The 13,879-nt window shown below is 35.8% G+C and overlaps 1 protein-coding gene across 1 annotated transcript in view; it reads right to left on the bottom strand.

Annotated features, from left to right (window-relative positions):
- Positions 1-13,879, bottom strand: part of RAP1A (RAP1A, member of RAS oncogene family) — an 88,035-nt gene that overhangs the window by 8,947 nt on the left and 65,209 nt on the right. The window contains exons 3-6 of the mRNA XM_069089282.1: positions 9,386-9,454; positions 7,310-7,366; positions 4,961-5,101; positions 1,815-1,958 (exon numbers count right to left, since the gene is read on the bottom strand). Of these exons, the coding sequence (XP_068945383.1) occupies positions 1,815-1,958; positions 4,961-5,101; positions 7,310-7,366; positions 9,386-9,454 (411 nt within the window). The remainder of the gene's footprint in view (positions 1-1,814; positions 1,959-4,960; positions 5,102-7,309; positions 7,367-9,385; positions 9,455-13,879) is intronic.

Consider the following 13,879-nt stretch of genomic DNA (forward strand, 5'->3'; position numbering starts at 1 on the left):
CAAAGAAATGACCCCTACATAAGATTCTTAAATTGTGAAAAACCAGTAGCATGAACTTTGTGTTTTCAATCAAGTTAAAATATTTCTTAGTGTGTTTAATATAGTTTGTTCCAGGTCACATTTATTGACAACTAAAATCATTGGAACCTGAGGGAAGAATAAATAAAAATGAGTATCAACATATTGGTTATTTGTCCTCAAGAACTTTTCAATAGTCATTATATTGTTGAAACATGAGTCTAAAATGGAAGAGACTTCTTATTGTCCATCTTCACCACTTTAGAGGTGAAGAAACTCTGACCTAGAGAGGTTTGGTGTCAGTTGGTGGTAGAACCATGTCTATATTTTTTTGAAGATTATTTAATAACCCTCAAGACCTCCAAACCCAAATTATCATTTCACAATAGGGAAATTCAGAGTCAAGCAGTAAATACTAAGCAAGTAAACAGCACACTAGATACAGCTGAAGAAGGATATGGGATCCATTAATTTCCTGTTTTTATTTTATCATTTGTTAAAGCTAGTTTTCTACAAAAGGTTAGTGTTAGTATTTATGACTGGGGAGGGAGGAACAGACAATTGGTAGAAAGCTAACTCCTTTTTACCAAGTATTTAAAGAGGTCCAGGAAATTCTGGCAAGAGAAGTTAAAGTAGTAGCTATAAATTGAGGAAATCCTTGAGAGTAAAGGCAAATCAAAAGCAGTATCTAAGGCCAGAAAGAAACAGTAACCTTAACACTGGAGCCTAACTAACCACATAAACATACCACTCCTTTAAATGGCAATGTCATAAACAGACCCAGACATCTCAGATATCACTTTGGGCTCATTTAAGCAGGACTAAGGCACACATGAGCACCACTCAAACCAAGCCCTGTACGGCTGGCAAAGAGGCCTTCTCTGTTACAGTTCTGTTTACTTTGAAATCAACAAAGAAAAGGATATTGTCTCAGATTTTGCTTTGGTGGCCCAGAATTTACATTTACAGCACTATGGAGACCCTTGAATCCATATTCATTTTTTCCTGGGCCCTCATAATTCCTCTCCTAAAGCATTAAACCATATCCAAGACACCTGTTCTAGAAACTCCCAACTCAACCCAGGCAGTAGATTATGGACTTGGCAGAATCTTACCCTGGTACAACATGCCTAACAAGAGCTATGTTCTTAATGTAGAGTAGTCCAGAGGCCAGAGACTATAAAAGGGCTTATGCACCTGCTCCAGTCTAGAGCTAGACCATGCCTGAATGATTTGGGAGAAGGATACCTACAAGATGATTAAGTATATTCACATGCATACACATCTCTTCCCTGGAACTATGGTGTCACTGCCTAGGAATCCCCCTGGGAGACTGAGTGGTCTCCCACAAGATAACGTGAATGGACAAATTCTAGCAATCTGGATTAAAAGACTGCTTCCTTCTAACTCTCTCCCTGACTTCATAAGCAAAGAATTTATAGATGATATTTTTAAAGGAATTTATTTCAATATAAATCTTGACAGAATGGTTTTAGCAGAGTGTTTAATGATGCTGTTTAGAGGACATTTAGAAGAAAGGTAAATGAAAGCTCCTATTTTTTTTTTCAACATAAACTGAACCACAAATGTATGTGTTCATGTTAAGTAAGGTTTTAGATTACTTTATCTGTAAATATATAGTTTCTAGAAATTTACCTGGTGTTTAAAAAAAATGTTCAAATTCAGATTACTCAGAAAGAGGATAGTTATTTTAAAATGCATTTTTATATTTTGGCAGGTAAGGCAAAGGAAAAAGAGAGACAAGTATTTGCATATATTAGCAGGTAGAAGTTTACCTCATTAACGTTGATCTTTGACTTTGCAGAAGATTCTAAAAAGGCACAGTTACACCACTGTCTTGCTAAATTCTGACCCTGTTCTTTGCCAACTACTCGCTCATCTTCCAGGTCACATTTATTGCCAACCAAAATCATTGGAACCTGAAGGATAAAAAACACTGAAATGAGTATTAACATATTGGCTACTTATCCTAATGCCAGAAATTTAGGTAAAACTCAACAAAGCCTTTGTGCTTGCCTTTTAATACAAGTCAAAAAGAAAAGTGGACTAGAGACATACACCTACTAGTTCTACATGAGGCAGCGCTAAAGCTCTCTTTGTGTGCTGTTGTTGGAGTTGTTTCATTCGTGGCCAGTAATTTGTGACCCCATTTGGGGTTTTCTTGTCAGAGAGCTGATGACATTTCCTTCTCCAGTTCATTTTACAGATGAGGATTGAGGCAAACAGGGGTAAGTGACTTACTCAGGGTCACACGAGTGTCTGAGGCTATATTTGAACTCAGGTCCTCCTGACTCCAGGCCTGGCACTCTATCCCCTGTGCCACCTACCTGCTCAACTTTTATGTGTAGAAATATATGAATAATGGATAATTAAACTCTAAGAAGAAGGTCACAGGGGATAGAAGCTTTTTAAAATTTTGTTTCTTGAGATCCAAATCCTACCACCCAACCTTCACAATGTTTCAGACCCAAAAATCCGACTTTAACTCTAGCTCAAAGACAAGCTTTTTGAGATGACATACATCCAAATATAAAAGAGAAAGTTTCAGTGTATTGTTTATTACTCTAGTAATTAGCTCTAGAATCTAGCATATTAGAACACGACCATATAAACAAACTACATATTAACACTGTAAGGGGATCCAAACCAAACAAAACCACAAGTATATAGTATGAAAAACATCACTCTACTGAACTAGAAATAGCACTACTTCATTTATACTTTTAGGACAGTGAATTATGCAGTTCAACATTCCACACAGTTTAGTTTTTGGAACAGATTAGCATTATTCTGGCCCAAACGTTAATAAAAAAAAAAAAGCCAGCACTCAGGTTAAATGAACCACAATCCTCACTAAATGAAGACCAAAGATGATTTTAAATGCTACTAAAAGATATACCTAGAGCAATGCTCTCAAAAGCAGTAATTTAATCTTAAATTAATATTAGAAGAATTCTAGGGATTTATTTTTCTCCCCGAGGCAATATAGCCAGGTAAAAGGTAAAAAAAAAAACAATTAAGTGTATAGGAGATGTCTAGACTACTCCTGAACTTACACATAAACTCTTCTGCAGGACGTTCATATCCTGCACTAAACTTTTAGATAAATTGCAAGATGATCAAGTGCAAATGCAAGAAAATCAGAAGAAAGCAGCTCTCTCAAGTTGCTTTAAGCAAACAGACAACTATTGCTGACAAGGACGGGAAAATACTATTAATAAAGACAGTTCAGCCCGTGGGGGTTTGTGTGTATTAACAGAAAAGAAATAAATTTAATATCTACAATCAGAAATCAGTCTGACTTGGGATTAGGGACAATGTCCCACACACTGTTCCAAGTTCTGCTCTCTGAGAACAAGCAGGCCAAGTCCAACCCCATTTCCCCTTGACAGTAATCATGTATATCCTCCACTAAGTCTTCTCTTATCTACAGTAATATCCCCAGCTCACGTATGAAGATGGAGGAAATGCTTCATTTGGAGTCAGAGGACCTAGAATCCATTTCTAGCTTTCTTACTATTAGTGTCATCTTGGATTCACTTACTTACTCATTCTGGGCCTCAGTTTTCTAAACTGTAAAATGGCATTAAATGAGATTACCTCTGGGGTACCTTCTAATTCTAATTCTAGAATTTGTTTGGCAGCCCAAATTTAAAGGTCAGTTTGGGAAGATCAGAGAGTAATGACAATAAAAATAAAAAAGCTCCTTGTATGCAGCTTGGACCCTCTTGTTCTATATACTTTAAATTTCTTAGAACTTTTGACCTAGTATAGTACTCCACAGAATTGCTGTGAGGATCAAATGAGATAATAAATTACAAAGCTCTTAGCGCAGTGCATGATACACAGTAAGTGCTAATGATGATGATGATAATTATTATTATTACTACTGTTAGTGTAAGACACAAGAATAGTATAAGGAGATGGAAAATCACTTGAGCAAATTCTAGGAAAAAGGTTTCATCAAAAAACAAACACGTCAGGAAGCCTTTGTGCTTGCCTCAACTCTCACTAAAGAGGACAAGATTTTTAATCCTTCATTATGGAGCAGAAAACAATGTTTCTAGCCTTTAATGTCAACAATGCTAATAGTGGCATCTCTATGCCACAGAAGCTTTAAACCTCTTATGTGAATTAGCCATGAGAAAGACGATAATTTATTCATTAGGCCATGGCTGGTTATGAGTCATATAAATTTCTTCCTCATGCAACATTACCCAAGGTTAAAGATCTGAACAGACACATGGAGATCCTATTAATAATTACATAGAACATAAAACCATGGAATATAAAAAGCAAAGGTACAAACAGATTTTTATTTTCTAATTTATACCAACGAGAAATTTTTTGTAGCTTAAAAGAGTTAACCTGATATAAATTTCCCTTCTGCTAAGATCTAACCAATTTATATAACAATGTGCTTGACTATCTACCTAAAAGTTTAATTAACAGACAAAATAGCTAAAATAGTTATAATTCTGATTATATAAGAGAAAAGATAGCATATTTAAAATCTAGTTAATTAAAACCCTCAAATAACTGAGGGAGAAATAAAAAATAAGAATAAAAATTATTTCATTAATATTAAGAGGCATTAATTATGCATCTAGTTTTGGGATTTAAACACTGACTCTCTTCATGAAACCCTCCTCAACAACTCTCACCTATAGTGATATCTCTTTTCTTTAACTGCTTTTTGTACCCTTAGAGGACTTAACAATTATACCAGTGCAATTATCTGCCCCGTATAATTAAGCACCTTATACAGGATCTCATCCTTCACTGCTGTGAGGGAGTCTTATAATTTATACTCTTCAAGTACCTAACATTCTATACAACTGACTGATAAAAAGAAACTTGCTTATCTAGCCATGTAAGAATTTTAGTGCTCAGAGGGGATTAAAAAAAAAGTATTACTTACATCTTCTGTATCTTTAACTCGCAAAATCTGTTCCCTCAAGTCCTGTAAGTCATTAAACGTGGACTGAGCTGTAATAGAATATACTAGTGCAAACCCTTGGCCATTCTTCATATACAGATCTCTCATTGCTGTAAATTGCTCCTATAATAAAAAATAAACATGAAGACAATTACAAAATTTGATTTGTTAATTAGCTGGGATCTTTTTGTAAATTAAAAGAATTTAAGAATCATTCAGTTATTTCATGGCAAAGAAAATAAAATATATCACAGATTTTATAAACAAATCTTTACCTATCTATGTGAAAGAAATGCTTCTGTTTCTCATCCATGGGACAAATCATATAACTTGAGAGATAGAAGAGTTATGTAAGATAATTCACTTCAGTCTCCCTGCTCTTACACAGGAAGTGTCAACCAGTGAGGATTTTTTTTAAAAGAACAGTGCATCTCCCCATCTATACCTTCCACCTCATGCTATAGAAACTCAGACCATGAACTACATTTTTAAAAATGAATTAAAAACATGTTTGCAAAAGTCACAGTATCTTCTGGACTGGGTCACCTTCTGAGAACTCTTCCAACTCCTCAGCTATAATCCTATGATCAGTCTAAACCATTTAAGAGAGAAAGTTACATATTCTTTTCTGTAAATCTCCATGGAGAAATGACAACCTTCTTTGGTGGCCCATACCAGTGTTTAGCACCTCAATAGCCAAGAGGTTCTTATATTAAACTAAAATATCTTCTATTTTACTTAATTTCTATTTAGTTTTGTTTAGGAACAGAAGGTAATGCAATAATTCTAGAAATTACAACTAACCATATATAAAACAAGCTAGAAAATTATTATTTTAAAAAGAGAATGAGATCTGAACAAAGGATAAACAGGTATGTATTACAGAATATTTGAAAATCTACATGACCTGGGAATAAGTAGTGTGGAAATATTGTTTTGTATGTATGGACCATGTACCTTGGTCTAAACATCACCTGTTTCTCAAATGCTCTTTCCCTTTATTTCCACATAGCCCCTTCCCTCAAGTGTTCCTGGGCCATTATCCTACCTAGGTTCCACTTGGCTCTGCTTATGCCTTCTTTTCCTAACCCTCACTAACCCCCAAGCCTCCGCTCTTCCTAACTTAAGCATCCATTTCTGCTCATTCTCAATCTTCAGGATTCTACAGTGTTCACTGTTTCTTTGGCTGCCACCATAGTACATTTCTGGAAGGCACAGATACAAAGTACAAATCTATCTTCAGATTTTCCGGGTATAGATTTTCTAAAATTACATCTTATAAACTACTATGATATTAAAGTCAGTCAGCCTCCAACTTATTTATTGTCTGGTTAATATTTAAATAATTTGGTGGAAATAGTCTATTTAATTACAAATGTTAAATACACTACTGTGACTGAATATTCTCAGCTGCAAGGCATTATTTATTTAATCAAAGTACTAATATATATTTCATCAGTACCTGTAACATGTTTATAGAAAAATGTATTCTGAATTCTAAGCAATTAACTCACAAAGCACAGAAATACAAACATTAGTTGGGGAAGTATTTGTATGAAAAACGAACTACTGTATGAGTGGTTTGCTGATGCAGGAAATACAACTAAAACTCTCCAGTTAATGCTGAAATAAAATAAATTTTCACTCAAATCCTAAAATGTTTTTGCTTTGCTTGTAAATAGTTCATTAGAACTTTTTTCAGAAATGAAGTTGCTGATATTTAAAAAAACAAAAATTATCACCTCTTAATAAAGATGAATGATTGTGGTTCCAAGTTAGTTCTCTCTTTAAACTCATAGTAAATGTTTCCTATCTAAAGAGAAGCTCTTGGTATAATCCTCTCATATTTATTTTATTTTATTTTATTTTAATTTTGCTTTTTTGGAGGGCAGTTAGGGTTAAGTAACTTGCCCAAGGTTACATGGCTAGTTTGTGTGTGTGTGTGTGTGTGTGTGTGTGTGTGTGTGTGTGTGTGAGTGTTAAGTGTCTGAGGTCAGAACCGAACTCAGGTCCTCCTGACTCCGGGGCCGGCACTTTACTCACTGAGCCACCTAGCTGCCCCAATCCTCTCACATTTAAACAACTCAATTAAAGGGAAAGGAATTGACACACAGATAATGAGCACAACATAAAATAATATGGTATTATACAGGAATAAAATTTACCACAGAGGACTTACTATGCATAAGAAAATTTAATCAGTCATAAATTAAGAAGATTCATTTTTGATAACAATGATTTTTCTTCATGGTGGGATTAATCTAATAACAACTTTTATTCAACATCGAAGTTATTAACTCAAAGTTTCATAGAAAGATAAAACATCCTTACTGTCCCTGCTGTATCAAGGATTTCAAGCATACACTGTTGGCAATCAACTTCAACTTGCTAGAGAGGAAAAAAAAAAGGATGGGATGAGAATTAAGTGATAACATCCAACTTTTCACCCCATTTCCCTCCCACCTTTACAGAGTATCTTGTTCACTTATAATTTACTAGTGGCTTAAGAGCCCCTGAAAATGAACCTCCTGTTCATATCTATTTGACAGGTTTAATTTAAAACTGTATGTGATATTATGCATACACCATCCTATTACTCTACCGTGTTTCCCCGATAATAAGACCTATCCCGAAAATAAGCCCTCCCCTTACTGTGTAAGATTCCTCTAAAATAAGCCCTATTGAGATTGCTACTATAGTGAAGGTGATCCCCTGCACTACACGCTACATTACAGTTACCCTCTGTATGCACCGCCCCCCCCCGTGAAACGCATGCCGCGCTCCGAGCTGCATCCAATCAGAGCTGCAGCAGTGAGCGCATCATCCTGTTCTTTATTGAATTCATTATTGAATAAAGGTACATTTTTTTGTTCACATTTACCTGTTTATTAAAATTGCTGTCAATGTTCATTAAAATAAGCCCTCCCCTGAAAATAAGCCCTCTGGTGTTTTTGTGTCCAAAAAAAATTTAATAAGACAGTGTCTTATTATCGGGGAAACACGGTAATAATGTACAATTTACCCATACAGAAAGCATTCCCCTAAATATGCAATATAAAGATCATTGGACGTAGAGTCACAGAAGCTGGGTTCCAGGCCCAGTTTAGCTATTCACTACCTATGGCATTTTGGGCAAGTTCATTTAACCTTTCTGGTCTCCGTTCCCTTCTCTGTAAAACAAGGGGCTGGATTAGAGGACATGAAAAGTTCTAATTTGTGCTTTTATGATCCTAAGATGAGGCTAACACAGGAACAGGTCTTGTGATACTCTAGACACTGCAGTACTTCAAGTAATGATGTTTCTGAGGAACTGCAGGCATTCCAGTAGCTTACTTCTCAGGCTTAAAAAAGCTTTACTACTCCAAACACATACATTTATACACACAAAAAGGCCAAACCTTCTAAAGTATCTCCTTGCTACTATTTTTATAATTGGTTTTGAATCAGAGCAGATCAGCACAGATAGAAATTTAACACTAGCTGTTGCAGGAACCCTAATCTACATGCTGGAAACTCCTTCCTGTGGTTCTGGTGAAAGGAAAGATAGCACCAAAGCGACCCAAGAAAGGTTCAAGTAATATATAATTAATTTATGACAGTGTAGAATTATTCCATAATTTTCTCAATTTAGTTAGTGTAAAATTTCATATGTATTTTATTTTTAATGACAGATATCTATATCTTGTCAATTCCACTCACTGAAGATTTCATTCAGCAAAAATTATGGCACTCATTTTACAATCATATCATGACAACTTCCTAAAGAACTTCTCTTTCCCATTTGCAGAAAAATGGTCTCTGATTTGAGTACTGCTCTCTCCAATGATCTTTTAACACATTCTCTTTTCCATCCCTCTTATTAACATAAAAATGGGAGGAAAATTGGTAAGACTGCCACAGGTCTTTATAGCTATAACAGTATGGTCATTTGCCCAGACCAAACTCATAATTCTTAACTTTTAAAGGGGGACAAGCAACAAAATAAATAAAAGGCAATTTTATAACCACTTAATGATTTCAAGCATGACCATTATGGAAATATTAAACCATAAGAAATAGGTAAAAATCAAAAGTGGACCTATTGTAAAGATGCTGAAGTACTTTTTCCTCCATATACAAATTTCTTTCAGAAAAAAGGTGAATACTACCATAGTTTTAAGGTTTATCCTTCTACTTAATATTTAGTTCTAAGATCTTTAAAATAGCAATGGACCATTGAGAAGTGGTAAGAGGACATAGATCTATGAATTTATGAAAGTTTTAAGTATTTAAAAATGTATTTATGACTCATGCAGAGAATTTATATCTAATTTAAAAAACTTGTTTTTATGCAGTAATTTTGTGTACCAAGATTTCAAGTTATAAGAAAACAACAGTGAAAATGCTGAGACACGTTCCATTGCTTACCTTTCTGTAGGAGTCTTCTATTGTAGGGTCATATTTTTCAACAAAGATTCCTTGGACAAACTGTACTGTCTAGAAAAATGAAAGTGGATAAAAGTTAAGCATCCAAGAATCAAACCTCTTGACAAAAGTTAGCAGCTAAAAAGAGACCACAGTTCAATTAAATCACAATTTTTGTAGTTTTTACAGCTCTTTAATTTCTTAAGGTTCTATACTATGACCTAAATCATAATATTAGAGTAAGGTAAATCTAGTTCAAAATATAGCATATTTTAAAAAGATGACCATATGTAAAAATTCAATGAAATCATTTAAGTCTACATATTTAATCAGGGAACTGATAATTTATTTCTTTGGAGAGACAATTCTGGGCGAGGAATATAGCTAATTATGTAACAAATTGGACATAATTATGTACCAAACTGGACAAATATACCATCTTTAAACTCATACCTCTGCAGTACAACTCTGAATGACTAAAGTGCACCTCTGAAAATCAGAACACACAGGAATGATAGTTACCTTCAAGCCAAATACACATCCCATAGTAAATTTCACTCGGTTCAACTCTGACCATAAAAACTAAACATCACTTCACTATTTAACAGCAGTGAAAAGGTGGAAAGTCATTTAAATGATCAAAAATACTGTCACCTCTGTATGTGGAAATGTCTAATATATAGTAAAAAAAATTTTTTAATGTTACATGAATGAGTACATCCTAGGTACATGTCCAAGAAAAATGAAAATTCATTTTTGTGAATTCTCCTTTTATCACCTTATTCTTTTAAGCACAGTCATGTAGGCTACTTGATATTCTTTTTTTTTTTTTTTTGCTTTTTGTAGGGGCAATTGGGGCTAAGTGACTTGCCCAATGTCACATGGCTAATAAGTGTACCTTATTCTTAATATACCTATAGGACACTCTTATCTGCTAATTTCAAAAATATTTCTGAATGAGTTAAAACTGGGGCAAAGAAGCCAACAGCCCTGTGTAAAGTCTTAGATATGATGTTGTTTAAAAGTAAACTGCATTGTTCTGAGATTTTGCTGTACTTTTCCTCTGTAAGAATTATTTAGACTGGAAACAAGGTACCTTATGTCTTCCAAGTAAATGAAAATATATATAGATTACAAAAATTTGCTTAGTTTTAAGAAACTTTGCCTTTTTGAATAGGTTAGATATACTCATGCCCCACCTCTCCCAGAAAAATAATAAACTTTCTCTTGAGGAACCATTAGTTTTCAAAGGAATCTTATCATATATAAAACTGAAATGTCAAATAAATCTTCTTCTACCTTTGTTTGTAGCTATCTGATCATTCTTTCTCACACTCCTTCCAGGGAACATTTAACCCCAATTGCCCTGCTTTCCCCCCTCCAAAAGAAAAAGGAAAAAAAAAATAACACCACATCCTTAGCCACTCTCTCTAGTTTTCTCTTCTAGGTCCTGGAAGGTAAGTCACTAGACTCTTTGGTCCCCCAATATCACTGCCATACTTTCTTTACTGTCTCTACTCAACCATCTCTCTTTTGAGGTTCACTCCACTGAAATCTCTCACAAAATCCAGATTTTAATAACAGGTATTTACTAGTTCCTAAATCATTCTCCTTTTCACCCCAGGGAATTAGGTACTTGCCTCACAGTTTCTCTTTACAGCCCAACTCCATATAATAACTGACCTCTCAATCTCATACAACTCAAACTCTTACAGCTTACTCTTTTGTACTTTGTCTCACTCCCACACAAGGATGGTTAACAGCCTTGACCTGGCCATCACTCACAAGATCAAAAACTCAAATCACTTTATGACATACCAGTTTTCCATGATCCCCTTCTCCCATGCCTTTCCTCTCTCTAAACTTGTTCTTCTCCCTCACTGAGATCACCAATACCTCCATCCCTCAGTACTCTCCTTGGCCATAAACCCTGCTCTAAACTCACTTGTCTCCTTTCTCAATCTTGAACTTATAGTTAACCAGTTCAATTCTGCAATGTTTTCTACTCTTGAATTTCTTGCCCTATTGTTGTTCTATTGAGGCATACTGCAAGTGGCCTTTCTTGGCAGTTAGCTGTCATCCCACCCCCCCACTCTCCTTTTTGCTTGAGCCTTCCCCCTCAGATTACCTTAATTCACACTGTAAATATCTTCTTAGCATGTAGTTTCCCCCATTAGAACGTTTTTGCCTTTCTTTGTATCTCTAGTGCTTAGCACAGTGCCTTGTAATTAAAGCACTTAATAAATACTTGCTGACTAACAATCCTGCCAAACCCCAACCAAACTCCCACTTTTCACCTTCATTCCTTCTCATGTATTGTTGAATGGAGCCAGAAGAAATCATGAAACCAAGAGGAATAAGATCACTACAAATTGGTTAATCTAATCTCAACCGGGACCTCATCTAATTCTCTTTGAAATCCCTTTCCTCCTCATGAAAACCTCTTGCCAAAATCCCCCATTATTCCCTTCTTTACTTTTGTGTCTGGTAAAGAGCTGACCTTTCTCACCAGGGCCTATTTCTCTGCATGCATCTATTCTCCCTGCCCCTCAAACTTCAGTTTTTTTTTTCCTATTGACTGGCTTTTCCCCTGCTTGCTTACAAAAATACTCTAGTCTCCCCCATTCTTAAAATACCTTCATCCCTTCAAGCTATTATCCTATCTCTCTCCTTTCCTTCTCTGCTAAACTAGAGAAAAGAATCTATATTCAATGGTTCTGCTTCCTTGCCTCCTACTGACTTCTCAACCTTTTGCCATCTGGTTTCAAACGTTATCATTCAACTGCTACTGCTCTCTCCACCTTACTGATGATTTAAATGCCAAGTCTGATAGCCTATCTTATCTTTAATCCTCAGTGTGCTTGACTTCTCTGCAGCATCAGACTCTACTGACCACACTCATCTAAACGGGAAAAGATTAAGAGAGGAGGAAGGGAATAGAGAGGGAAGAGAAAAAAATAATTCTTTCCTTGCTTTATTCCTAGTAGTTTCACAGCTTTCTCAGTTTCCTTTGTTGGTCCATCACCCATATCATGCCTCTAAGTAAGTGCTCCTCAAGGCACTCTCTGGGTTCTCCTCTCTTCTCTACTCTTTCATTTGGTACAGTGATCAACTCTTACTGGTTTAGTTATCTTATCTATGGAGATGACCCCCAAATCTACAGTATATTTATCCAGTCCTACTCTCACTGAAGTTATAGTCATACATCTACAACTGTCATCAAACTGGCTGCCCTACAGGCATTTTCAACTCAACATATTCAAAACAGAACTCATTATCTTTCTCCTTAAACCCATTTCTATTCTAAACTTCTCTATCAAGTAACACCATCCTTCAAGTCACCCAGGTTGGCAAGCTAGTCATTCTACTGTTAACTACCCATCTCACCTCATCTAACATGGTCAATTAGTTGCCACATCGTGTTGTTTATACCCCACAGTATATCTCACTCAACCTCTTCCCGCTCCTCACGCTTTGTTTCCATCCTCTGGCAGTTTAGGCCCTTATCATCTGTCACCCTATTTGGTGTCCTTGTCTCAAGTCTCTCCCATCTCAAATCCATCCTCCACACGGATGATAGAGTAAATTTGCTGAAGTGCAGGTCTGAACATCTCATTCTCCTCCTCAATAAACTCCAATGACCCCCAAGTGTCTCTAGGATAAATTCTTCTTTTAGAGTGTTAAGGTACTTCACAAATTGGCTCCAATCTACCTTTCCACCTTCATTAGATGTTATTCTACTTTCTGCACTCTATAATCCAGATGTACACACATACTTGGTGTTCCTCATATAACACTCATCTCCGGCCTTCATGGCCTTTTCTCTCCTGCCTCTGCCTCTCAGAATCCATTTCTTTCAGGACTCTATTCAATTTTCTATAGGAAACGATTCCTGATCACTTTCCTAATGCCCCCTTCAATCAACCGTGTATTTATTTATACCGGTCTAATATAACAAAAAGTTATACAGGTCTAGTATAACAAAAGTTCTTGGCAGCAAAATCTTTCACTTTTCCCTTTCAATGCCTGATGCTTAGCCCAGTTTGGCATGTATAGATAGGAACTTAAATGTCTGCTGACTGATGATCTCATCTATTCCTATATTTTCAATGATCTATATTGATGATTCCCAAAATTTACTTATTCAATACTAATGCCTCTGATGAACTTGATTCTTACTCTTTACCTGGATGTCCTTAGACGTTTCAGGCCAAAACTGTTAAACATATCCTCCAAACATCTCTTTTTCTTAAGTGGTCATCGAAATTCCCCTTCCTTCTCAATGACAATGTTTAGGCTTGTCCTCTCTTAATTCATCCTCTCCCTTTACTGATACCACTGATGCCCAGAACACTTCATTCAGTCTTGTTTCCTACTTCTTCACCTTAGTTCCAGTCCAGTGTGGGATCTATAGTGGCGGTACAAGTATTATGAAATGGAAAAAGAGGGAGGAGGAAGGCAAATTCTAATCACTTCTTAGCCCGTTACCCTCTCCCT

The sequence above is a fragment of the Petaurus breviceps genome, unplaced genomic scaffold, assembly GCF_028583685.1.
Source record: "Petaurus breviceps papuanus isolate PSGF00001 unplaced genomic scaffold, PetGlider_PUasm1.0 186, whole genome shotgun sequence".
Taxonomy (NCBI): Eukaryota; Metazoa; Chordata; class Mammalia; order Diprotodontia; family Petauridae; genus Petaurus; species Petaurus breviceps.